The sequence below is a fragment of the Heloderma suspectum genome, chromosome 1 (assembly GCF_057233095.1).
Source record: "Heloderma suspectum isolate Gila_16-S chromosome 1, 16-S_ref, whole genome shotgun sequence".
In the NCBI taxonomy this organism is placed as follows: Eukaryota; Metazoa; Chordata; class Lepidosauria; order Squamata; family Helodermatidae; genus Heloderma; species Heloderma suspectum.
Window position 1 is genome coordinate 347,229,204 of NC_139458.1, and position 25,478 is coordinate 347,254,681.

At 44.9% G+C, this 25,478-nt stretch overlaps 1 protein-coding gene across 4 annotated transcripts in view; it reads left to right on the plus strand.

Annotated features, from left to right (window-relative positions):
- The first annotated feature begins 51 nt into the window (after positions 1-51).
- GINM1 (glycosylated integral membrane protein 1) overlaps positions 52-25,478 on the plus strand; it is a 41,322-nt gene continuing 15,895 nt past the window's right edge. Inside the window, exons 1-4 of one of the 4 annotated variants that reach the window (XM_084827827.1) lie at positions 52-191; positions 3,361-3,478; positions 10,971-11,097; positions 24,598-24,657. In XM_084827827.1, the coding sequence (XP_084683953.1) occupies positions 24,622-24,657 (36 nt within the window). In that variant the 5' untranslated portion in view covers positions 52-191; positions 3,361-3,478; positions 10,971-11,097; positions 24,598-24,621. Of the gene's footprint in view, positions 192-3,360; positions 3,479-10,970; positions 11,098-15,442; positions 15,573-24,597; positions 24,658-25,478 lie in introns of those variants that run through there. The other 3 variants (XM_084827824.1, XM_084827825.1, XM_084827823.1) reach the window with 3 other exon arrangements.

Consider the following 25,478-nt stretch of genomic DNA (forward strand, 5'->3'; position numbering starts at 1 on the left):
GACTCGCTTGCTATAGACACACGCGCAGGGTCTCGCTTCCGGGTTGACCCTGGACACCATTTTGCGGTGTCCCCGAGGCCAGAAGTGAGTGAGTCCTGCCCATAGAAACCGATGGAGAAATCTAAGCCTTTTTAGCCGTTGTGGGATTGGGCAGAGGTAGCGTGTCCGCCGCCGCCTCCTCCTAATAAAAGGTAGCAGCACAGAGAATAGTTCATGCTTTTCCTAACGATCCACGTCTTGTTCCGCGTGGAAAACGCGCAGCGCGTCTTCATGCGAGCCAAGGGAGCGCGAGGTGGTCTGAAGGGGGAATTGAGCTAGACGGACCTCTGCTGCAACCCGAGGGGTGTTTTATATGGGGGATCATAGAAGCATAGAATAGTAGGGTTGGAAGGGGCCTAGAAGGCCATCGAGTCCAACCCCCTGCTCAGTGCAGGAATCCAAGTCAGAGCATCCCTGACAGATGGCTGTCCAGCCTCGTCTTGAATGCCTCCAGTGTGGGGCAGCCCACCACCTCCCCAGGGAATTGGTTCCATTCTCGTATTGCTCTAACAGTCAGGCGGTTTTTCCTGATGTTCAGCCGGAATCTGGCTTCCTGTAACTTGAGCCCATTATTCCATGTCCTGCACTCTGGGATGATCAAAAAGAGATCCTGGCCTTCCTCTCTGTGTCAACCGTTCAAGTACTTGAAGAGCACTATCATATCTCCCCTCAGTCTTCTCTTCTCAAGGCTAAACAGGCCCAGTTCTTCCAGTCTCTCCTCATAGGGCTTTGTTTCCAGTCCCCTGATCATCTTTGTTGCCCTCCTCTGAACCCTCTCCAGTTTGTCTGCATCCTTCTTAAAGTGTGGTGCCCAGAACTGGACACAGTACTCCAGATGAGGCCTAACCAGTGCTGAATAGAGGGGAACTAGTACTTCCCGGGATTTGGAAGCTATGCTATTAATGCAGCCCAAAAGAGCATTTGCCTTTTTTGCAGCCACATCACACTGTTGGCTCATATTCAGCTTGTGATCGACAACAATTCCAAGATCCTTCTCATTTGTAGTCCTTTGGAGCCAAGTATTGCCCATCTTGTAACCGTGCATTTGGTTTCTTTTTCCTAGGTGCGGAACTTGGCATTTATCCCTATTAAATGTCATTCTGTTGTTTTCTGCCCAGCGCTCCAGTCTATCCAGATCACTTTGAATGTTGTTTCTGTCTTCCAAAGTATTAGCTATCCCTCCCAATTTTGTGTCATCTGCAAATTTGATCAGCATTCCCTGCACCTCCTCCTCCAAGTCCATAATAAAAATGTTGAAGAGCACTGGGCCCAGGACTGAGCCCTGCGGTACCCCACTCGTTACCTCTCCCCAGGTTGAGAAGGTCCCATTGATAAGCACTCTTTGAGTCCGATTCTGTAGCCAACTGTGGATCCACCGGATCGTTGTTTCATCTAGCCCACTTTGAGCTAGTTTGCTCATCAGGGGCACTTTGTCGAAAGCTTTGCTGAAGTTGAGGTATATTATGGCTACAGCATTCCCACGGTCCACGAGGGAGGTGACTTGATCAAAAAATGAGATCAGCTTCGTCTGGCAGGACTTGTTCTTGACAAATCCATGTTGGCTTCGAGTAATCACTGCATTGTTTTCAAGGTGCTTACAGACGGATTGCTTTATAATCTGCTCCAGAATTTTCCCAGGGATTGATGTCAGACTGACTGGTCTGTAGTTCCCAGGTTCCTCCTTTGTGCTCTTTTTGAAGATAGGGACATTAGCCCTCCTCCAGTCATCTGGCACTTCACTCATCCTCCATGATTTCTCAAAGAGAATAGACAGTGGTTCTGGGAGTTCTTCTGCCAGGTCCTTTATTACTCTAGGGTGCAGTTCATCTGGCCCTGGAGATTTCAACCCATTCAAAGTAATTAGGTGTTCCTTGACCATATGCCTATCGATCTCAAGCTGCAATCCTGCCCCTTCAGCCTGTACTTTGCCTTTGCCAGGGGGGTCATAGACCCTCTTTTGGGAGAAGACTGAGCCAAAGTAGGAATTGAGCACCTCTGCCTTTTCTTTGTCCTCTGTTATCATTTTACCATCCTTATTTAATAGCTGAACAACCATTTCTTTCCTCTGCCTTTTACTAAGCACGTAGCTGAAGAAAGCCTTTTTGTTGTTTTTGCATCCCTCGCTAACCTCAGCTCATTCTCAGCTTTAGCCTTCCTGATGCCATCCCTGCAATTCTGTGCTACCTGCCTGTACTCTTCCTTTGTTGCTTGGCCTTCTTTCCACTTCCTATATGTGTCCTTTTTTGTTTTCAGGTCATCACTAAGCTTTTTGTGAAGCCACGTTGGCTTCTTCTGTTGTCTTCCACCTTCTTGTTGGAATTGTTTGTAATTGTGCCTTGAGAATTTCCTTTTTTAAAAACTCCCACCCATCTTGGACTCCTTTTCTCGTTAGCATCGCTTGCCATGGGACCTTACTGACCATTGTTCTGAGTTTATTAAAATCAGCTTTCCTAAAATCCAGGGTATGCGTTTGACTACACCCGGCTTTTGCTTCCCTTAGAACCAAGAACTCAAGTACAACATGGTCGCTTTCCCCCAGAGTTCCTGTAACTGCTACTTTATCCACTAAGTCATCTCTGATGCTTTGTGGCTATGTGGATTTGTGGCTGGAATTCATGCTAGCCTCAGCCCTACCTCTAGCCCGGAATTTTTGATTGTGGACGACCCTGCAGGAGAACTGTAAGCCGTTCTCCTTCAGCCACAGCCCCGTCCCCCGCTCAATACAGGAATAATGGGCTGCATTGGCAGTGCCAGGATGATATTTACAGCTAACAGAAACGCACATGTTTTTCTTATGCGCGCTAAGGCCCGAGTAGAACTGGTGTAGTGGTTAGAGTGTGGGACTTGGACTTGGGAGATCCAGCTGCTAGTCCCCCCTTGGCTATGAAGATCACTGGGTATCTTTGGGCCAGTCACTGACTTCAGTCTAACCTGCCTCCCAGAATTGTTGTGAGGATAAAATAGAGGAGGAGGAGGACTATGTAAGCCGCCTTGAGTTTCTTGGAAGAGGGAAAAAGGCGGGATATAAATGTAATAATAAAAATAAAAAAACATAAAGTTCCGTCCAGTGTTTGCTGCTACGCTTTGTTTCTGGGTGGACATACTGCTGCCCAGTCACACTTCTCACTTCGGCCTCGAGGTAGGAAAAAAATTGTATCGACAGGAGGAGCCAGGGTCGAACTCTTCCTATCTCTAAGCCGACGGCAGCTGGAGGAGGTCCAAAGCTTCGAGTACCTCAGCCAAGCCAGAGTGTCAGTTGACCTGTGCTGCGCTTGCCTGTTTGTTTGCTTTCCTGCCAGCAAATTTTGGTTGTTCATTCAGCACTTAGGGCAGGCTTGCTGCCTCACCAGACTTGATTCCCTCCTGATCTCCTTGGACAGCGCGAGCAATGCAACTCTGGAGAGAGCTCAAACAAGCCTTTCCTCTGACCCTAAGATAGGTGATTGTCACATAGGGCCATTTATTCAGAAGCTTCTCTTGGACTTTATCTCTTCAGGCTGCAGATATAAACTTATAAACAGAATGGAGATAGAGAGAAGATTCAGTCTAGACCCTAACAGACTAGTTTTCTATATTTGGGGAACCATATATATATGATGGCACACAAACCTGCAGCCTGATATGATACAAGCTAAGATGAGCTTTATCATTTGATTCTGCTGCTTGTACAAATGAGTCCAGAATTACCTGCTTCTAAATAATTATTTGCTCAAGACAGTTTTTCTACATGGAGAATTCCATGCAATTACATGAAAACATGATGCGTGTTCATCCTGAGGGCCACTTCAAAAAAAAAAATCAGTTTGGGTATCCTTCCAGGGCAGCTCATATCAGAATAAATAGACAATCAAGAATCAATAAGACTGCAATCCAAACTAAAAACATCAAGGCTGTAGTCCTATGGATACTTAAATGGGAATATCTGCTAAGAAATAAGCCCCATTGAATTAAATAGGACTTACTCCCAGATAAGTGTGTACAGGATTGCAAGACTGCAACCTAAGACATTATGATATTAAAATATCAGCAGTTAAAACAATACAGAGCATTACACATTAAAAAGCTTAGTTATGAAGGATGCAGTGTACAGGCAAATATAGAAAACTAGTACTGCAATTTTTGTAGTGTGTGAAGTGGGATATTATATATGTATATATGTGTGTGTGTGTGTGTGTATGTATGTGTATATATATATATATATATATGACCTGAAATGAAGGGGGGCAGGGAAATGGACTAAACTCTTTACCAGTTTAGAAAAGTTGACCTACTTTATCTCCTGGAGAGGATTCCTACTTACCACAGGTGGCCAGGTGAGCAAGTATTTCGAGGCTAGATTAACGTCTACAATCTTCTCTGCACTCTTACTAGGGAATAAACCTCACTGAACTCAGTGAGACTTAATTCTGAATAAACATGCACAGAAATGTGATATATGGCCCAATTCCTAAGCATTTTTTAATGGAAACCACATTCCACTGAAATTAATTAGATTTTCTTTCACTTACTATACAGGGCACAAGCTATGAGATCCTAAGCATAGCCTAACCCTATCCATGAGTACTTAGAAGCAGGGGCGTCGTTAGCGAAGGGCCCACCTGGGCACGGGCCCCAGATCTTGTTTGAGCTGTGGCCCAGATCTTTTAAATGGTCCTAATTGTCATTTTTTTACATTTTCCCATTGACTTGCATTGGAAAATAGAAACGGCCATAACTTTTTTGGTTTGTATGATAAATACCGCCTTCATGGATCACTGCCTTGTTGTGGCGAAGGGGTTTGCGTAACTCAGCGAAGCCATAAGCTATGCCGTGCAGGGCCACCCAAGACGGACAGGTCATGGAGGAGCGTTCTGACAAAATGTGGTCCACTGGAGAAGGAAATGGCAACCCACTCCAGTATTCTTGCCAAGAAAACCCCATGGAACGTATCACAAGGCTAAAAGATATGATGCTGGAAGATGAGCCCCTCAGGTCGGACGGTGTCCAATATACTACTGGGGAAGAGCAGAGGGTATTTCCAAGTAGCGCCAGAAAGAGTGAAGCGGCTGGGCCAAAGCTGAAAGGACACTCAGCTGTGGATGTGTCTGGTGGTGAAAAGAAAATCCGATGCTGTAAAGAACAATATTGTTTAGGAACCTGGAATGTCAGATCAATGAATCAAGGTAAGCTGGAGGTGGTCAAACATGAGATGGCAAGACTGAACATCGACATCTTGGGAATCAGCGAACTAAAATGGACAAGCATGGGCAAATTTAATCCAGGTGTCCATTATATCTACTACTGTGGGCAAGAATCCCTTAGAAGAAATGGAGTAGCACTCATAGTCAACAAAAGGGTGGGAAAAGCAGTACTAGGGTACAATCTTAAAAACGATAGAAAGATCTCAGTACGAATCCAAGGCAAACCATTCAACATCACAGTAATTCAAGTCTATGCCCCAACCACTGAGGCCGAAGAAGCTGAGGTTGATTGGTTCTATGAAGACTTACAACACCTTCTAGAACTAACACCACAAAAAGATGTCCTCTTCATCATAGGGGATTGGAATGCTAAAGTAGGAAGTCAAGAAATCACCGGGATAACAGGCAAGCATGGCTTTGGTGTACAAAATGAAGCAGGACAAAGGCTAATCGAGTTTTGCCAAGAGAACATGCTGATCATAGCAAATATGCTTTTCCAACAGCACAAGAGGCGACTCTACACATGGACATCACCAGATGGTCAATATCGAAATCAGATTGATTATGTCCTTTGCAGCCAAAGATGGAGAAGCTCTATACAGTCAGTCAAAACAAGACCTGGAGCTGACTGGCTCAGAGCATGAGCTTCTTGTTGCAAAATTTCGACTGAAATTGAAGAACATAGGGAAAACCACTAAACCATTCAGGTATGACCTAAATCATATCCCTGATGAATATACAGTGGAGGTGATGAATAGATTTAAGGGATTAGACCTGATAGACAGAGTGCCTCAGGAACTATGGACAGAGGTCAGTAACATTGTTCAGGAGGCAGCAACGAAATCCATCCCAAAGAAAAAGAAATGCAAGAAAGCCAAGTGGCTGTCTCAGGAGGCTTTACAAGGAGCTGAGGAAAGAAGGGAAGCGAAAAGCAAGGGAGAAAGGGGAAGATATATCCAACTGAATGCAGAGTTCCAGAGAATAGCAAGGAGAGACAAGAAGGCCTTCTTAAATGAACAATGCAAAGAAATCGAGGAAAACAATAGAATGGGAAAGACTAGAGATCTTTTCAAGAAAATCGGAGATCTCAAGGGAATGTTTTGTGCAAAGACGGGCATGATAAAGGACAAAGAAGGCAGGGACCTAACAGAAGCAGATGAGATTAAGAAGAGGTGGCAAGAATACACAGAAGAACTATACAGGAAAGATCTGAATGTCCCTGATAGCCATGATAGTGCGGTCACTGAACTTGAGCCGGACATCCTCGAGAGTGAAGTCAAGTGGGCCTTAGGAAGCATTAGTAACAACAAAGCTAGCAGAGATGACAGTATTCCAGCTGAGCTATTTAAGATCCTAAAAGATGATGCTGTGAAAGTGCTGCACTCAATATGCCAACACATTTGGAACACTCAAACAGTGGCCACAAGACTGGAAAAGGTCAGTTTACATTCCAATTCCAAAGAAGGGCAACGCCAAAGAGTGTTCAAACTACCGCACAATTGCGCTCATTTCACATGCCAGCAAGGTTATGTTCAAAATCCTACAAGCTAGGCCTCAGCAGTATGCGAACCAAGAATTACCAGAAGTACAAGCTGGGTTTTGAAGAGGCAGAGGAACTAGAGATCAAATCGCCAACATTCGCTGAATCATGGAGAAAGCAAGAGAATTCCAGAAAAACATCTATTTCTGCTTCATTGACTACGCTAAAGCCTTTGATTGTGTGGATCACAACAAACTGTGGCAAATTCTTAAAAGAGATGGGAGTACCAGACCACCTTACCTGTCTCCTGAGAAACCTGTACGAGGGTCAAGAAGCAACAGTAAGAACCGGACATGGAACAACCGATTGGTTCAAAATTGGGAAAGGAGTACGACAAGGCTGTATAATGTCGCCCGGCTTATTTAACTTCTATGCAGAGTACATCATGAGAAACGCCGGGTTGGATGAATCACAGGTCGGAATTAAGATTGCCGGGAGAATTATCCATAACCTCAGATACGCAGACGATACCACCCTAATGGCAGAAAGCAAAGAGGCTCTAAAGAGCCTCTTGTTGAGGGTGAAAGTGGGGAGTGCAAAAGCTGGTTTGAAACTCAACATTACAAAAACGAAGATCATGGCATCTGGCCCCATCACTTCCTGGCATATGGAAGGGGAAGAAATGGCAGCAGTGACAGATTTTATTTTCTTGGGCTCCAAGATCACTGCAGACAGTGACTGAAGCCATGAAATTAAAAGACGCTTGCTCCTTGGGAGGAAAGCTATGGCAAACCTAGACAGCATAGTAACAAGCAGAGACATCACCTTGCCGACAAAGGTTCGTATAATCAAAGCTATGGTTTTCCCAGTAGCAACGTATGGCTGTGAGAGCTGGACTATAAGGAAGGCTCAGCGCCGAAGAATTTATGTGTTCGAACTGTGGTGCTGGAGAAGACTCTTACGAGTCCCCTGGACTGCAAGGAGGTCAAATCAGTCAATCCTAAAGGAAATCAACCCTGAGTGCTCCTTGGAAGGACAGATACTGATGCTGAAGTGCAAATATTTTGGCCTCCTAATGCGATGAGAAAACTCAGTGGAAAAGACCCTGATGCTGGGAAAGATTGAAGGCAAAAGGAGAAGGGGATGGCAGAGGATGAGATGGCTAGATAGCATCACCAATGCAATGAATATGGACTTGAGCACACCCTGGGAGAGTGCGCAGGACAGGAAGGCCTGGCATGCTGTGGTCCATGGGGTCACGAAGAGTCGGACTCGACTTAACGATTGAACAACAACATGATAAATACATGAAATGTGGGGATCTGGTAGCTCTCATGGAGCTGACTGAATCTGCCACATTTCAGACAGGCCAAGATGCTTTTGTGCTAGCCACAGGTAAAATTTGCTATTTTCAAGAAAATCTGTCAAAGCAAAGAGCTATAATTTTTTTGTGCTTCCACATAAGTGCATGGAATTTGGGGATCTGGCAACCCCTATGCAGCTGACTGAGCCTGTCAAAGTTCAGACAGTTAGGTCCAGTGGCTTTTGTGCTAGCCATGCATAAAGTTTCCATTTCTCAAAGACTAAAACAATAAGTAAAAACTGCCAAGTCACCCAGGGGATTAGAGATCTAAGGCATTTAAGGTGACCATTAGGAGGTCACTATCCCTAATCTCTGGTGTAGGGTTGTTGTTTTTTTGAGGTGCAAAAAACCTGTCTCCCTTTACTTTTCTGCTCTTACATGCCCACTGTTGGGAGCTTGCTTGCAATTAAATTTTGAAGAGGGAGATGGAAGGGAAGAAAGAGTTCCATGTGAAATACTGGTATTTCACACAGCATCTGATTTCACTGCTCCAAACTGGAATCTTTGGCTCCTGCAGACGTTTAGTAGCTTCAGTACAGCAAAGGATCCAATCAGCCTCCACAAACTTCTTTCTCCCCCTCCACTTTAATTTCTCCAAAATAGCTGTAGGACTCAAATTATTCCAAAAGGAGGGTTAGGACTATGCGGCGTCATGATCGAGGAACTGCTGAGGCTTTTAAATAGCTTCTAGAGTTTTTTTTCTTAAAGCTAGAAAAAGCCCTCAGCCACCTCACCTCATAAAGTTAATGTAAGTATGTGAAATCCATACAAACTGTCCACAGCCTCCTAAATTCCTCTGAAGTACTACCTCTCTGAAAGGAGCCACTTGGCTTAAGGAATTCTCCCTACCCCCCCCATGCATTTCCAATCACCATTCTTCTTCTTCCCTCACCTATCCTATCCTTTCTTTCTCTTCTTTATTCCATATCTTGGGGAATTCTTAAAGAGAATTCTCTTCCATGGGCAAGAGAAGTTCTGAACTGTATTTGACTTTATACAACAGACAAGGTTGGTTTTTCCCCTTCTCGCTCAAGCCTTTGAGAAAAGTGGGTTGCATGGAGGGGAAAAGAATTGTTAGGGGGAGAATGTAAGTGTTCAGTGGTGAAAGAAAAGCATTCTGCATATGCTCAGAGGCACTCTCTAAGAATATAAGAAGAGCCAAAAGCTATTTGGGAGGGGGTGAATGGAAGGGAAAGCAAATCACTCCCTCCCCCAAAGTGGAGAACTCCCCTTCCACATGAACTGCTGCACCTATCCTTCTGACACTTTGCTGGTTTCTTACTCAGGGACACCTCTAGGCTATCTAATTTTCAGAACAATGGTCCACAAGGAACATAGAGAGAGAAATATGTCCTCTTTTGGAGACCTCAAAATGTCAAGGCCACCCTTGCACAAAACCCCTTGTGGCTATCATTCTGAAATTTGGTAGGCATCTCCTCTGATGGGGCAATGAATACTGAATTTTTTATCCAGTTCTTCCAAGGAATAACACTGTTATTGGCAGTCCCCTTTAAAAGAAAATCAAAATATGAACCCTGCACCTATTTTTTCTGACATTTGGCAGGTGTAATCCCCTTCTAGGGGACTACTATTCCTGAAATTACCATCCAGTTCTGACCAAGAGAAAGAAGTTAGTTTTTTTCTAATTTCCCGCGGTAGTCAACAGGAAGCATAAAGACTCATTTTTCCAAACCTTGACTCAGGTTTGGTGCTGAGCTGAAGTGGTCTGACTACAAATTGGCCCAAGCAGAAGCGGGATGTTTTCCAAAATGCTGAATCGGGGTCTGAGTTGAAGTGAGGGGGGGGGGGTCAGTGCACACTTCTTACGTATGTATGTAATCTATACACACACCACACACACACACACACACATTAGATGTGTGCTTAGACGTGTGTGTGTGTTTGTGTGTGTGTGTATGCAAATTTGTGTTATGGGCCTGTCCCCTGGATCTTTTAAGAACCTAGCAGTGCCCCTGGGGGAGGGGCATAATTCTCCACTCCTCCTGCTCTGTTACTGATACAGGCTCCTCACCCTTCTTCATGGGAGGGACAGCCCTGATTAACACTATAACTAAATCTCAGCAAGAGTTAAAGAAATGCCCCATCCTAAATACTTCTGTATTGTAAAGTCTCTTGATATAGTCCCAGCTCTGGTGCTAAGCTAGGTCAGCCCTTAGCAAGTATATGGACAAGAAGACTACCTGGGAAACTCAAGCACATTTTTCAGAGTTTATGCTGGAAGGGCATAATGGAAAAATAAAAATAAATGCCAGTGCTGTTACTACCTACATCACATCAGGGTAATTGAAAAGATTGGTTTATTTTTATTTAGAATGTGTATGGTAAGAAATATGTCCTTTTAATATTCTAGATAAGATATTTCTCTCTGTGTAAGTGTAAATAAGATCATTTGGCAAAGCAGAATGTGTAGTCTACCACATTAGGTGTGGCATGTATTATCCAACTTTTCTTCAGACAACATGTTTTGTAGCTTTGTCTTTTTATAAGTATCTTCCCGTTCTCAGTTTGGTGCTGAGCTGGACTGACTACAAACTGGCCTGAGCAGAAGCGGGATGTTTTCCAAAATGCTGAATCGGGGTCTAAGCTGAAGGGGTGTGTGTCAGTGCACACTTCTTATGTATGTAATCTATTCACACATGTAAGCACACTACAAGCACCCCCACCCTCCCACACACACACACACACACACACACACACACCTCTTAGAGGTCCACTTAGACTCGGTGAAAGAGATGTGCAAATTTTTGTTATGGGGCTGTGCCCCAGATCTTTTAAGAACCTAGTAACGCCCCTGCTTAAAAGTAATTCTGTTGAACTCAGTGATGTTTACTTCCAAGTAAGCTTGCACAGGATTGCAATCTAAGGCAGAGACTGCCATTCTTAACAGGCCTGGAAGCAAAGGTTCAAGAAGAAAGTGGACATACAGAGGTGAACAACAACCAATACAGCTAGTGTTTGGAAACACATTTGAGTGACCATGCAAGACTTGGGAAAACAAGGAAACATTTGTCAAGGTATGTCGGTGGATATTTCAATCATAGTTTATTAATTTCCATAACTTTCTGGAGGAATCTAGGAAAAATGTATAATTTGTACATTCACTTCACAAGTTATGATTGGGTGCTTGACAGTAAACATATTGTCTTGCTAAAAATAAACACCAGAGTCCATGTGTTAATGAGGCAGCAGCTAACGTTCTTGCCTTCAAGCAATATGTTGGTATATATTATATTCAGTTACTGGCCTTGCAAAATTGCTGCAACTCCGGGTTTCTTCCTTTAAGACATTGTGTACTCAAGTGCACACATACAAATAAAAAAATAAATGTGTAGTGCTTCAGTTACGGCAGGCACATGCATTATTAATATGACTTTCCCCTTTCAAATGTGCACAACTGGAGACAAGGAAGTTTGTTCCCACTTATGTGTACTGTGTCTTCTTAACTGACACAATAGGTGTTCATTTTGTACTATCCCTGAGTACAAAGGGTTTGATAAGCAGTACTCAATAGCTCATTAAGACATTCTGTCATACACTAAAAATAGTTCCTGTCTCTCAGTTTCAGGCTATATAGTGGAAAGAATGTATTTTAAATTATTTTTAGGTTGCCTTTAAGGGTTGGAATCCACCAGCATATAAGGCAGAACACAGGAAGCTGCCTTAAACCAAGTCAAACAATTGCTCCATCTAGCTCACTGTTGTTCTATGCCAGGGTGGGGAATGTGTGGCCCTCCAGAGCGTTGTTGTACTGCAGTTCCTAACATCTCTCATCACTGGCCATGTTGGCAAGGCTAGATGGGAGTTGCAGCCCAACATCTGGAAGGCCACATGTTCTGCATAGCAGTGACTCTCTGGGGTTCACACAGGGGTCTTTTCCAGCCCCCTACCTAGGGATTCCAGGAATTTATTTTATTTTATTTATTTATTAAATTTATTAATCGCCCATCTGACTGGTCACCCAGCCACTCTGGGCGATGTACAACCCACCATAAAACAATTTAAAACAATAAAATTTTACCATAATTTTTTTTTAAAAAAATACCCTAACCCACCCCAAATGCCTGCCTGAACAACCACGTTTTTAATGCACGACGGAAGCTCATTAAAGAGGGGGCATGACGGAGTTCCCTAGGGAGGGAGTTCCACAGAGTGGGGGCCACCACAGAGAAGGCCCTCTCCCTCGTCCCCACCAGTCTAGCTGTCCTGGCTGATGGGACAGAGAGAAGGCCATCCGAGGCTGATCTTGTTAAGCGGCCTGTCTGGTGTTGCTGGAGGCGCTCCTTAAGATAGGCTGGGCTGGAACCATATAGGGTTTTAAAGGTCAAAACCAACACCTTGAATTTGGCCCGGAAAACAACTGGTAACCAGTGCAACTCCTTCAGCACTGGAGTGATGTGATCTCGCCGGCGGCTGCCTTTAATCAGGCGAGCCGCCGCATTCTGTACCAGCTGCAGCTTCCGAACCGTCTTCAAGGGTAACCCCACGTAGAGCACATTACAGTAGTCTAAACGAGAGGAGACCAGGGCATGTACTACCGATGGGAGCAGATGGTCGGGAAGGAAGGGGTGCAGCCGCCGTATCAGATGGAGTTGATACAGCGCTGTCCGGCTCACAGCTGACACCTGAGCCTCCATGGACAGCTGGGAGTCCGAAATGACCCCCAGGCTGCGGACCTGGTCTTTCAAGGGTAGCCGTACCCCATTCAACACCAGGTCAACATCCCCCAGCCTCCTCTTGTCTCCCACCAAAAGTACCTCGGTCTTGTCAGGGTTGAGCTTCAGCTTATTCCTCCCCATCCAGCCACTCACCGTCTCCAGACATTTGGACAGGGATTCTATGGCCAACCTTGGTGAAGATTTGAATGAGAGGTAGAGCTGCGTGTCATCCGCATATTGATGACACTGCACCCCAAACCTCCTGATGATAGCCCCCAGTGGCTTCACATAGATGTTAAATAGCATCGGGGAGAGGATGGAACCCTGTGGCACCCCACAAGTGAGCGGCCACGGGTCCGAAACCTCCTCTCCCAGTGGTACCCTCTGGTACCTGCCGGAGAGGAAGGACCGGAACCACCGCAATACAGTGTCTCCAATGCCCAACCCCTCCAGGCGGTCCAGGAGGATACCGTGGTCAACGGTATCAAAAGCCACTGAGAGGTCGAGGAGAACAAGGAAGGAGCATTCACCCCTATCCAGTGAATATCTCACTGGAATTGAACCTGAGACCTTCTGCATGTGCCCAAGGAATTACAGCCTACTCTTAAAAGGTGTATTTGGTGGATGGTACATTCATATCTCACCAGGATGGAGCTCATCCCCCCATCTCCCCTTGTATTGCCCCTTCCCACTGAGTGTTCAGGCAGCTCAATTGGAAGGCCAACTGCAGCCTCATTCTGCTATAGGAAGAGAAAGGGGGCAAACTTGAAGAATCTCTGGTGTAGTCGCTTTGCAATCTTTCACACATCCTTTACAATGTAGCAACTGGAGATGTAAATAGCAGGTCACTCACTAAACATATGGAAAGAGTTCCCTGTAGGCCTTGAGCTGACAGAACAAAATGGTTTAGAAGGAGTCATTACTGTCAATCGTATCAAAGATTCATTAACTCCACAAATTGTCAAAATAGGCTTCAACTCAAGATAGAGTTATAAACTGCCAAGTGAGAATGAACATTTATTATATGGGAAAGGACTGTAGCTCAATGGTAGAGCACATGCTCTGCATTCAGCAGGTCCTTGGTTCAATCTCCAGGTACAGATAGGAAAGAATCCTGCCTGCAGCCTTGGACAGCTATTGCCAGTCACTGTTGACAGTACTGAGCTAGATGCATCAATGGTCTGACTCAGGATAAGGCAGCTTCCTACATTCCTATGTTTATCAGTGTAAAGGAATCACATTTTTTATTTTATTCCAGGCATAAAGTGGATTTTAATAACTGTTTTCCTCCCATTAATAGCCTGGTTCTATGAAGCCCATTTATTTAAATGGGATTAGGTATACCAGATCATGCAGCAAGCGTATTCCCTTACCCCCTTTCCCATCTTCAGTCCATGAGGCAAGATCCATATGGATCTTGTGGAAGGGTCTGCTGTGCCTTTTGCCGCCTAGTACACATTTAGAAAGCCTGTTTTTTCCCCTTAGGCTCATGAAAAATTTGATGACAGAGTAGCCAAAATGCTGCATTCATTTATATAGATTTCAGCACTGTGATCTGATGAGACAAAAGCAGACACATGAATCCACCCACCTCCAGAATAACAAATTATTTATTAAACCATTGCATTGCCATTGTGTTAAACAGAGCTTGCTCTCAGGATCGCAGCCTCATAGGTTTGCCTTACTTTGTCCTTCTCCTGGCTCTCTCACCATTTGAGGAATAGTGGCTGACTACCAAGGAGAGGGTCTTTTCAGTCGTGGCTCCCCAGTTTTGGAATGCTCTCCCAGGAAAGGTTTTCCTGATACCAGGCAAATTGCCTTTTTCTTTTCCCAGATGTTTTGTCATGTTTTGCTCAGATTATTTCACTGTGGTGTAGTGGTTACAGTGTTGGACAAGAACTTGGGAGATCCAGGTTCTAGTCCCCGCTCAGCCACACTGATCGCTGGGTGACTTTGGGCCAGTCACTGATTCTTGGCCTAACCTTCCTCACAGGGTTGGTGCGAGGATAAAACGGAGAGGACGAGGAGCACTATGTAAACCCCCTTGGGTTTTTTTTAAGAGGAAAAAAGTGGGATATAAATGTAATAAATATAAATAAATTTAATGCTTCTTTGGTACATTTGCTCTTTTAAGCTTCTTTTAGTGTAGTACTTATTTTCTGATGTTTTCAATATTTTCTTGTAAGCCATCCTGATAATATATTTGAAGATCAGGGTATCAATCTGATCGATCGATCCGATCGATCATAGATGATGGATGGATTGATGGTTGGGCTGTATCAGGGATAGTATTAGGGAATCCTCATCGTCCACCTCAGTACTTAGAAACAAGCCCTACTGAATAAAGTGGGGCATTGTGACGAGCCATGCCGGTCTATTTTCACCTGTGCTAAGCCCGGAACGGTTCCGTTTCTCCGAGGAAGGCTTCGTTCCCCTCAGAGCTGCCCGCCCCGCCTTTCCTTGGCCTCTGGGATGCGGCGCCATGGCCCTTGCTTTGCTTCTTGCCTCCGACTCTTAAGCTTTTCCCGAGGGACCCCGCTTTTCCCAGCCCCAGGAGACCCTCTTTCCCCCAGCGGTATCTCTTCTTACCCTGCATTCTTCTCGGGTTACCGCGCCGCCGCCGCCGCCGCCGCCGCCGCCGCCTGCCGGACTCCACCCAGCTCCGCCTCCTGCTTTGTTGATGTTTCACTTAGTTTTATTTCCCGGCTCCCAAGATGGAGGCGGCGCGGGGGCCACACGAGTTCCTTCGGCTGATGGCGGGGCTCCTTCTCTTGCTGCCCCGCTTCCTGGCCGCTCCGGACCCCACGGCCGCTTTCTCCCAGCTCGTTAGTCAGGTAGGATCGGGCAAAGTCGCCTGGCAGCCCCCTCTCTCGGCGGCACTGGCGGGGGCCCCTGCGGCGGGGGGAGGGAACGGGCGAGCAGAAGGGGGAGCCTTCAAAAGAAGAGCCAGATAATGCAAGGGGGCGACCATTGATTTCTGTGAAATGACAGCTAAACTCAAGTGGCCATCTGGCCACGGAATGTGTGTGCTGCTGTAGGTAGACACGCCACTGCATTGTTTGTCTTGTCTGAGGCGCCAAGTGCAAGCCAGAGCATTAGATGTGCAAACCGTGTATGGTGTATCTGTGTGAAATGTGAAGGTTTGGATGTGTGTGGTTGGGGTGGGGGGAGGTTTCCATGAAGGGAAACCCCATAATTTTTTTTTGTGTGTATATATATATATATATATATATATATATGCAGAATTGCATAATCTGTGGTATCAGGCCTTGTGTGGCTAGGATATTTGCATGAGGTACAGTGGCTGCATGGCTGCTATTTATGCACAGGCATATGCAAAGGACTCAATGAATATGGTATGAATACAGTGCCCAGAGCAGGTTGCCTACTTGGACAGGAAACTTGCCATCATATTATATTTGATTTATAATATGATTTGAACCTTGGGATTGAGTGTTATATGCAAAATATCCGTTCTCTGTTGAGAGAACAGGACACCCACAAGGCTATTTCTGGATTGAAGTCTTTAATGATAAGCGAACAAGCAATAGCAAAACAGCTTTCACATGGAGAATAAAGGGGGACAGATAGGCAGCTTGTTAATACCTTACATGGTTTGTGTGTGTTACTAGTGGCTCCTCTGAGGTAGTCACATGTTTTATTTGTGTTAGTTTGAAGTTTAAAATCACAGTGGTGATTTTGGAGCACCATCATTTTCAAGCGCTTATGACAGGACTGCTTTCAGCCTCTGATGGCTTAAGGGTGCAATCTGATGCATGTTTAGCCAGAAAAAAATCCTATGACTCCCAGCATTCCCCAGCCAGCATGTAGCTGTAGTTCCCTGTCTAAACATGCATAGGATTGTACCCTAAATTGTTCACAAATCACATTTCTGACTCACACATCTGAAAAAGTAAGGATTAGATTTGGTTGATTTTACCACTGGTTTTCAGTGGGGTGGATCAAAATGGAAAGATCCACTTTATGGGGAACTATCAAGTAAATGCGTCAAGTGTTCATTTATTAGTCTCACCTGTTCTTTGGTTTTGGTATTGATAGGCTGGTACTAGACATTATAAGAACTTTGCTTCCTATAGGAGGCATCCTGTATTTTAGAGAAGAAAGAAGCAGGAGGCTGGAGTCTCTTCTTTGAAATAGGAGTACTAGCCTATCTACTCTTGACCAATTTGTTCATGCTCCCTTGCTGTAGAGGTGGGCAACTTATGGCTCTCCAGATGTTTTGGCCTGTGGTCATGATCCCTCACCATTGGCTATGCTGGCTAGGGTTGATGGGAGTTGTAGGCCAAAAATCAGTCTAACCCTTCCCAGAGTGATTCGCTTCACTACAGAGAAATAACAGTGGACAATTGGAGTTTCCCTCCGTCACCCACAGGAAGTGGAGGAATAGATGACAAGATAACATTTCTGTGTAAAGAAGGCATTGATTTCTCAATAATCCCTACAGTAGTATCACACGCTGTTTGTATGAACATAGAGGGTAAAAAGATTGATCAGTACTCATGAATTTCTAAGGCTTTGGGTTGCTAGAAAAAAGCTAAGGATTTGAGGCTTTGGGGTGATTTGCTTTCCTGTATAGCTGCTATCTGAGTCATCCAGAGCAGCCATGAGATCAGCAGGAGAATATCTGAGAGGAAGGTCAGAAGTTCTGTCGTTCTTGCAAAATGCTTCTAGTTTCCTATATTTCCATTGTCCTGGAATGATCTTCCTCTTTTTATCCTGCTTTTCCCTTTTTCTCCCCTCTTCCCCCCAGCTTTACAGTACTTCTCAGTCACTGCCTGTTGGGGCTCCCATATTCCCAGTTAATGGGAAGAAAAGCCAAGTGAGGCAAAGGCTGCTTAAAGAAGGTGGCTCCAGAGCTTGTGTACTGCTTTACATACTGTGGGTGGGGTTGGCTGCTTGCCTTCATCATCAAGGAGGAATCTCTCAGTCCAGCCACAGAGGGAGCTTGTATTAGTATTTCTGGAAAACCTGTGCCATTGAGTTCCATTTTGTGTGGTACTTGAACACCAGGCTGCTTTAGAGCCATCGTTTCTATAGGTGGATGCAAAACCACCACCACCTTATTCTGAAAACATTTAAATGTGGCATTTGGTTAGGAACATAGGCCTATATAGAGAAAGGTGAAGGATCAGAGTTCTTTGAGATTATTAGCACCATAGAAAATGTGTACCATTTAATCAAAAAGGCAACAAGCAGCAGAACAACCTGCTTTATGCCAGCTCTGGGTGAGATCTGCAAAGATGCTACAGCTCAAAATAAGCCTTTCTCAACACGCTTTATAAATACAGTGTGTAAAAGAAAACACATAAACATTGGGCTGGATCCAGACAGCCATACCAGTACAATCAATGAGACCTAAGCTAGACATGATTAATTTTAGTCCCATTTTTTTCAATGGGTCTAACTGTAAGTATGATTAAGTCTGGATCTAACCCATTGCCTAAAATATTTCTATGCATATAGCCCATCTAACTCTACTTGTCCCTAAAGCTTTGCTCACCTTGCTCAATTTGTCACTCAGCTTTTTGCCTGAATGACCACCATCAACAATTAGTTTACCCAAGGTCTCTTACTTTGAGAAGTGACTGAGGAATGCTGGGCCAATCCCTCACCCACACTCCCTAAAGGAGACTGCCAGCAAATTCTCTTGTCACTGGTGCTGATCTTTCTACATCTTGCTTGCATATAGGATTGCAATTGGAGGGCCCATTGACATCTCTCTAGAGTTTCTTGTAACTTGCTGGACCTTTAGCATGTAAGAGGGAGCGGGATCTCCTATTCCAGATGGGGACGCTTCTGCTAATTGCAGAAGAGCAAGTCTTGTATGCCTTTTCCTTTCTTTATCCTCAGACTGTGAAGGCTCCAAATGTCAGAACGGCTTGTTTGGTCACTAGAACCCACTGGTGTAAATTTACCTTCAAAATACAATTGTTTTGGAAACATGTCTTTTTTGAGAAACTGTTAGAGGGAAGGTTTAAAAAAAACAATGAAAGGCAAAAAATTGTATGTGCAGTAATTTGCTTTTGATGCAATCCTCCTACATGACCACTGTTGCACAATTTCTGTGTTTTTCCAAATACTTACGCAACAAAGACTTTCCCTCTTGTGATTTTTCTAAGCTGGAATATGGTTCCCTGCTCCCCCCACACACACACACTTTGACCTTTTGATTTGAGTCTGTCATTCTTTGCATTCAAGTCACAAAGGAAACATTGTGGAATCTAATACACAGAATTATGATGAAAAGGCACAGGGAGCTTTGAAATGAAAGATGATTAAGTACAAGTAGGAAATACTTCCACCCTGTCATCTAGTATATGTAATATGTACTTGGCAAGGCAAGAAATGTTAGAAAGCCACAAGGGAAAAGAGATTAGTAGTTATTGCTGCATAAATGTAATGTGTAAAAAGAATGTAATATGACGACTACTGCTTGATGTGAGATAATTTTGTCTACAGTCCAGATAATTTCATACATGTTCATGTTCTGCCTTTCACGTTACTTTTTCTGTAGGATAAATGACATTGAAATGAATAGCGCTACAAGTTAGCCATATGTTTGAATTTTGCCGTTTTTCTAAATTTCTCCTAGACAAGGAAAATCATTGAGTCGCCCTAATAATGAATCCCCACAATATGATCTTGTTAAATTAGAAGCAATTTTTTATTTGCTAATTGTTAGAATACTTATTTTTGAGTTAACTTAGCAAAGTGTAGCAATGGATATATTACAGTTGTGAGATGCAACCTTGTTCAGTGTAATTTGAATGTAAATATTGCTTAGTTAACTTTGTGTAATTTGTATTAGGTCTATGACTGGAAAACTAAATATGTAAATGACAGCCACAATATGTCATTATGTAAACTTTCTGCAAAAAAAAAAAAAAGATACTGATTGAGGGAAAAGGGAAAAAAGAACTTGAATAATGGCTGTGACCAAAATAAAAAAAATCTAGACTGAACTGTCTGGTCCTTTTGAGATTGTAGGTGAACGCTCATATGACTGAGTGCTCTTCCATCTTAAAAAAGGCCCTCACATAGACATCAGGTGTGGGCAACTTATGGTCCTTCAGATATTTTGCTCTACCCATCATCCTTCACCATTTGCTATGCTGGCTGGGGCTATAAACCAATGTTTTGGTTGTAGGCCAAAACATCTGGGGGACCTCAAGTTGCCCACCCCTTCCTTACATGTTGCAAAGAAGATGAGGCTAGAACCTTCCTCCCTGACATGTGGAGGGAAAGCAGTGTTCTTGACGGCCAAGCACATGTGAAGAGGGAGACCCGTAATTAGTCTCCCAACATTTTTTTAAACTGAAAAGTAGCATGGAGGAAAGAAACTGTGAATTTTATCACAGCAATGGAGCTGGTGGAATATTCTGCTCAACTTTTTCCTTATGGATTATTTTTGTGATTATGATCACCCTAAATCCTGCTTTCCTCACCCACAGGGACCCCTATCCTTTCCCCTATGGGTGGAAGAGCAGCTTGTGGGAGGAGTGATCTTGTGTGCCAAAATGGCCTATGGGGTAAAGGTTAAGTACACTTTCTGTCAGCTCTGTTGCAGCAATCAAATTGGCAGACACACATCCCTCACACTGTTTTTCAGTGTAAACAAAAGTATTGGGCAGGATGGGATCCTCCCTGACCCTGTAGGTTTAATCTCATAGGATCAGGAAGGACCCCACCTTAAATAAATGTGAGATCTTCTGGCCTGATTGTTCACCTCTCCCCATGGTTGGGGAAGGGAGTCTATGTGCTTGAGGCCTGCTCTTGATAGCTAGTCTCTTGGGGGCAGTGAAGGAATAATGGCTGAGTAGCCCCTGACATGCGGAGGGAATATTTCATGTAGAACAGGAAGACTTTGAATACTTTTAGCCATAGAGCAGTCTGTTAATTAACTAAGGGAGAGGATTTTAAAAATGTCAAATGACTGAGGAGAGTTTTGGACATATAAAAATGAATTTTGTTTCTTCTCTTCAGTGAACTCTTTACATCAGTTAAAACACACATGTGATGATTGGAGACATTATGTATATTAAGATGTGCTCTGTGGATGTCACAGTAAGATATGATGTGACATGTGTCTGAGGGATCTGAACTAGTGAGAAATTGTGAAATGGGGGTACAGGGTTGAAAAAGGGAGTACCCCTCAGAGACAGTATGTGTTTGATTACTTGATGATGGGGATAAACAATAACCGGATGATGGGGATAAACAACATCATCATGCTCTGCTTTCATGAGGCTGAAATTGGTTCCTATTTCCCCATTTCTTAATGACACGGAGCCACATGAGCAGCCTGAATAGGAAACAGATGTTTATATGCACTTACACCCCAAAATACATTTTGGGCTACCCCATATCATATATCTCCATGACTGGGAGGCTGTCCCCTTTGACATGTACCAGCATATTTTTTCTGGGCAAAGGTGTTTTTGCACAAAGCAAGTGAACATGTATCCCCAGGACACTGTTAGGAATAAGGCACTAGGGATTTTGCGCTTTGGGCCACCCAAATGGCACACCCACACCACCGGATGACTGTCCCTTATTAGATGTTGTAGCAAGTTTAAGTAAGGTACAATCTAGTTAACGAAAGAAGAAACACTGAATGTAAGATTACCTGAATATGGGATACAACTGGTCTGAGGGCAGTGCCAGTAACTCAGATGGTAATTGGGCTATATGGAATATATGTAAATGGCTGCCCAATGTCTGAGGTGCCATTCAGGAATAAGGGGCAGAATGTGCAAGTAAAGTGGCTGCAAATCCATCAGTGTGTGTGTGTATATTGTACAATTAAGCAACAGGCTAATAGATGTATTACAGCTTTTGAAATGTGCATGTGTGTGAGAGAGAGTGTGAGTGAGTGAGAGAAAAAGATAGAGACCAAGATATTTGCTTTCATATATTTGGGGACTGTAAGTGGATGGTGGTGTACCGTCCACCCCGCTGCACGACTGACTCCCTGGCCGAGGTGCTTGAGGTGGTCTCTGATGTGCGTGTACAGTCCCCTAACTTATTGGTGTTGGGGGACTTCAATGTATATTCGGAGGCCATCCTCACAGGAGCACCTCAGCACTTCATGGAGACCATGGCTTCCTGGGAGCTGCACCATATTCTAACTGGGCCCACCCATGTAGCCGGTCATGCACTAGACCTTGTGTTTGTTTCTGGAGAAGTAGAGAGTGATCTGGAAGTTGGGGGTATATCCACCACCCCCTTGTCATGGTCAGATCACTATCTGGTGACGTTAGACTTCTCGGTTCCACAACCCCTCTGCAGGGGTGGAGGACCCATTAAAATGGTCCGCCCCAGGCGTCTTATGGATCCGAATGGATTCCTGAACGCGCTTGGGGATTCTCTGGAGCACGCCAACAGCCACTTGGTCGAGACCCTGGTGGGTGGGTGGAATGCCACAATCACGGGGGCATTAGATTGGGTGGCTCCGAAACACCCTCTCCCCCTGAACAGGGTTCGGACTGCACCATGGTTCATTCCTCAGTTACGAGCTCTGAAACAGGAGGTGAGACGGCTAGTGCGCCAGTGACGGAAGTCTCGCTCCAAAGACGATCCAACACGGGCTAGAGCTGTATCTTCAGCCTATCACGTGGCGGTGAAGGCAGCAAAAAAGGAATATTATGCTGCCTCTATCGTGTCCGCAGAGTGCTGTCCCAGGAGGCTGTTCCAAGTGGTCCGGAGCCTGGTCGGTCTTGTGGCTCTGGAACCACTGGAGCATTCTAAGGCCTCCTGTGAGGCCTTGGCAAAGCACTTTGTGGATAAAATTGATCGGATAAGGAGTGTTACTCTGCACGCTGTGGATACAGTTAGTGAGCAAGAGGCGGCCTGTGGCAAACCGGTTTTGTGGGATCGGTTCCAGCTTCTTCCTTCTGATGAAGTGGACAAGGTGCTTTCATCTGTAAGGCCGACCACCTGCTTACTTGATCCTTGCCCATCTTGGCTCATTATAGGCTGCAGAGAGAGACTGGGTGAAGGGATCAGGGCGGTGGTGAACGCCTCCCTTGAGGAGGGAGTGATGCCATCAGCCCTCAAGGAGGCAGTGATAAGACTGCTCTTAAAGAAGCCCTCCTTGGATCCCCAAGTTCTGAACAACTTTCGCCCAGTCTCAAATCTGCCATTTTGGGGCAAGGTGATTGAGCGGGTGGTGGCGATGCAGTTGAAGGCACACTTGGAAGAAGCCGATTATCTAGACCCATTTCAGTCAGGCTTTAGGCTTGGGCATGGGACAGAAACGGCCTTGGTCGCCTTGGTGGATTATATGAGGAGGCTCTGGATAGGGGTGAATGCTCCTTCCTTGTTCTCCTCGACCTCTCAGCAGCTTTTGATACCGTTGACCACGGTATCCTCCTGGACCACCTGGAGGGTTTAGGCATTGGAGATACCATATTGCGGTGGTTCTGGTCCTTCCTCTCTGGCAGGTACCAGAGGGTAGCACTGGGAGAGGACGTTTTGGACCCGTGGCCACTCACTTGTGGGGTGCCACAGGGTTCCTTCCTCTCCCCAATGCTATTTAACATCTATGTGAAGCCGCTGGGGGCTATCATCAGGAGGTTTGGCGTGCGATGTCATCAGTATGTGGATGACATGCAGCTCTACCTCTCATTCAAATCTTCACCAAGGTTAGCCGTAGAATCCCTGTCCACATGTCTGGAGACAGTGAGTGGCTGGATGGGGAGGAATAAGCTGAAGCTGAACCCTGACAAGACCGAGGTACTTTTGGTGGGAGACAAGAGGAGGCTGGGGGATGTTGACCTGTGTTGAATGGAGTACTCTACCCTTGAAAGACCAGGTCCGCAGCCTGGGGATCATTTTGGACTCCCAGCTGTCCATGGAGGCTCAGGTGTCAGCTGTGAGCCAGACAGCGCTGTATCAACTCCATCTGATACGGCGGCTGTGCCCCTTCCTTCCCAACTATCTGCTCCCATCAGTAGTACATGCCCTGGTCTCCTCTCGTTTAGACTACTGTAATGCGCTCTACGTGGGGTTACCCTTGAAGACATCTTGGAAGCTGCAGCTGGTACAGAACGCGGTGGCTCGCCTGATTAAAGGCAGCCGCTGGCAAGGCCAGTGCTGAAGGAGTTGCACTGGTTACCAGTTGTTTTCCGGGCCAAATTCAAGGTGTTGGTTTTGACCTTTAAAACCCTATATGGTTCCGGCCCAGCATATCTTAAGGAGCGCCTCCAGCAGCACCAGACAGGCCGCTTAACAAGATCAGCCTCGGATGGCCTTCTCTCTGTCCCATCAGCCAGGACAGCTAGACTGGTGGGGATGAGGGAGAGGGCCTTTTCTGTGGTGGCCCCCACTCTGTGGAACTCCCTCCCTCCCTAGGGAACTCCGTCATGCCCCCTCTTTAATGAGCTTCCATCGTGCATTAAAAACGTGGTTGTTCAGGCAGGCATTTGGGGTGGGTTAGGGTATTTTAGAAAATGTTTTTATTGTAGAATTTTATTGTTTTAAACTGTTTTATTATATGTTGTACATCGCGCAGAGTGGCTGGGTGACCAGCCAGATGGGCGATTAATAAATTTAATAAATAAATAAATAAATAAATAAGTCCTGCCAGCAGCAACTGGTTCCCATTGTTTCTGGGATGAATGTCCCTGATTATTATGGTACTCTGTCCCTCTCACCAGTGGTGCCTCCTTCTGGCCTACACACTAGGAGCTCTGGGACTGGTAGTTCTTGAGAGAGCATATTTATTTGTCACTCAGACTGGAAACAGAATTAACTACCTGGTCTTTGTGATGCTATATTGATGAATACTTAACACATGTCTTTCTTTCAAACTTCTTCCCTCTCCTTACACCCTTGCAGGAAAGCATCAGGATTAAAGTTAATATGTTGGAAAACAACGGGGACGTTCTGGGAAGGCAGGTAGGTCAGACTTCCTGTGCTTGCTTTAGCACAGCTGCTTTTGTCTCTCAGTTGTGATCCATCAGTAGAAATTGAACATGTGTTTAGATTTTTACTAATCATTGCAATAGCCCAGTAAGTTTATTAAGTTCTTTAGAAGAGTCTTGCAGATAACTCCAGATAGTGATTCCTTACAGCAAATAGCCTGGCCACATATCATATTATGTTGTGTGGCCTATAAAGGCTAGAAGGCAAGATTTGAGGAGTATGTTTTGGCAAGGCTGGTGGCTTTATTATTTATTTTTCACAATCCTGACGGGTGTCTGTATTTTACCATATCTGCATACCACTTTTCAACCATAATGGATCTCAAAGTAGTCCACAGTAATACAATCAGATTTATATTTTGGAACATGTTGCCATCATAGTGGTAGATCCAGAATACCAGGTTCCATCTGTGGTATCATGTGGCTCCTTGTTCCCTCTCATAGGTGTGATGGTGGCAAAGGCAGGTCCTGGGGCAGGGGAGAGTTGATGTTCTCCGGGGTCTGTTCTAGACGGATGTTATCGACAGCTCCCAGCCATGAGCTTTCAGGAGCAATGGCTGTCAGAGACGTCGGAGGGACCGTGATTAAAAAAAGTCCTTGTCCCAGGCCTCTTGCTGGTGCTGGTGGGAGGTCCTGGGGGCAGGGCTAAAGTAAGGGGCTGTTCCCATTTTAAAGATGACCCTCTAGACTCTTTCTCACATACCTTTTATATTCCTCTTGCTATGTATTACCTTTTTCATATGGAGATGCTGACATTTCATAGGTTAGATTTTTAGGTGCAATTCACAACCGCTA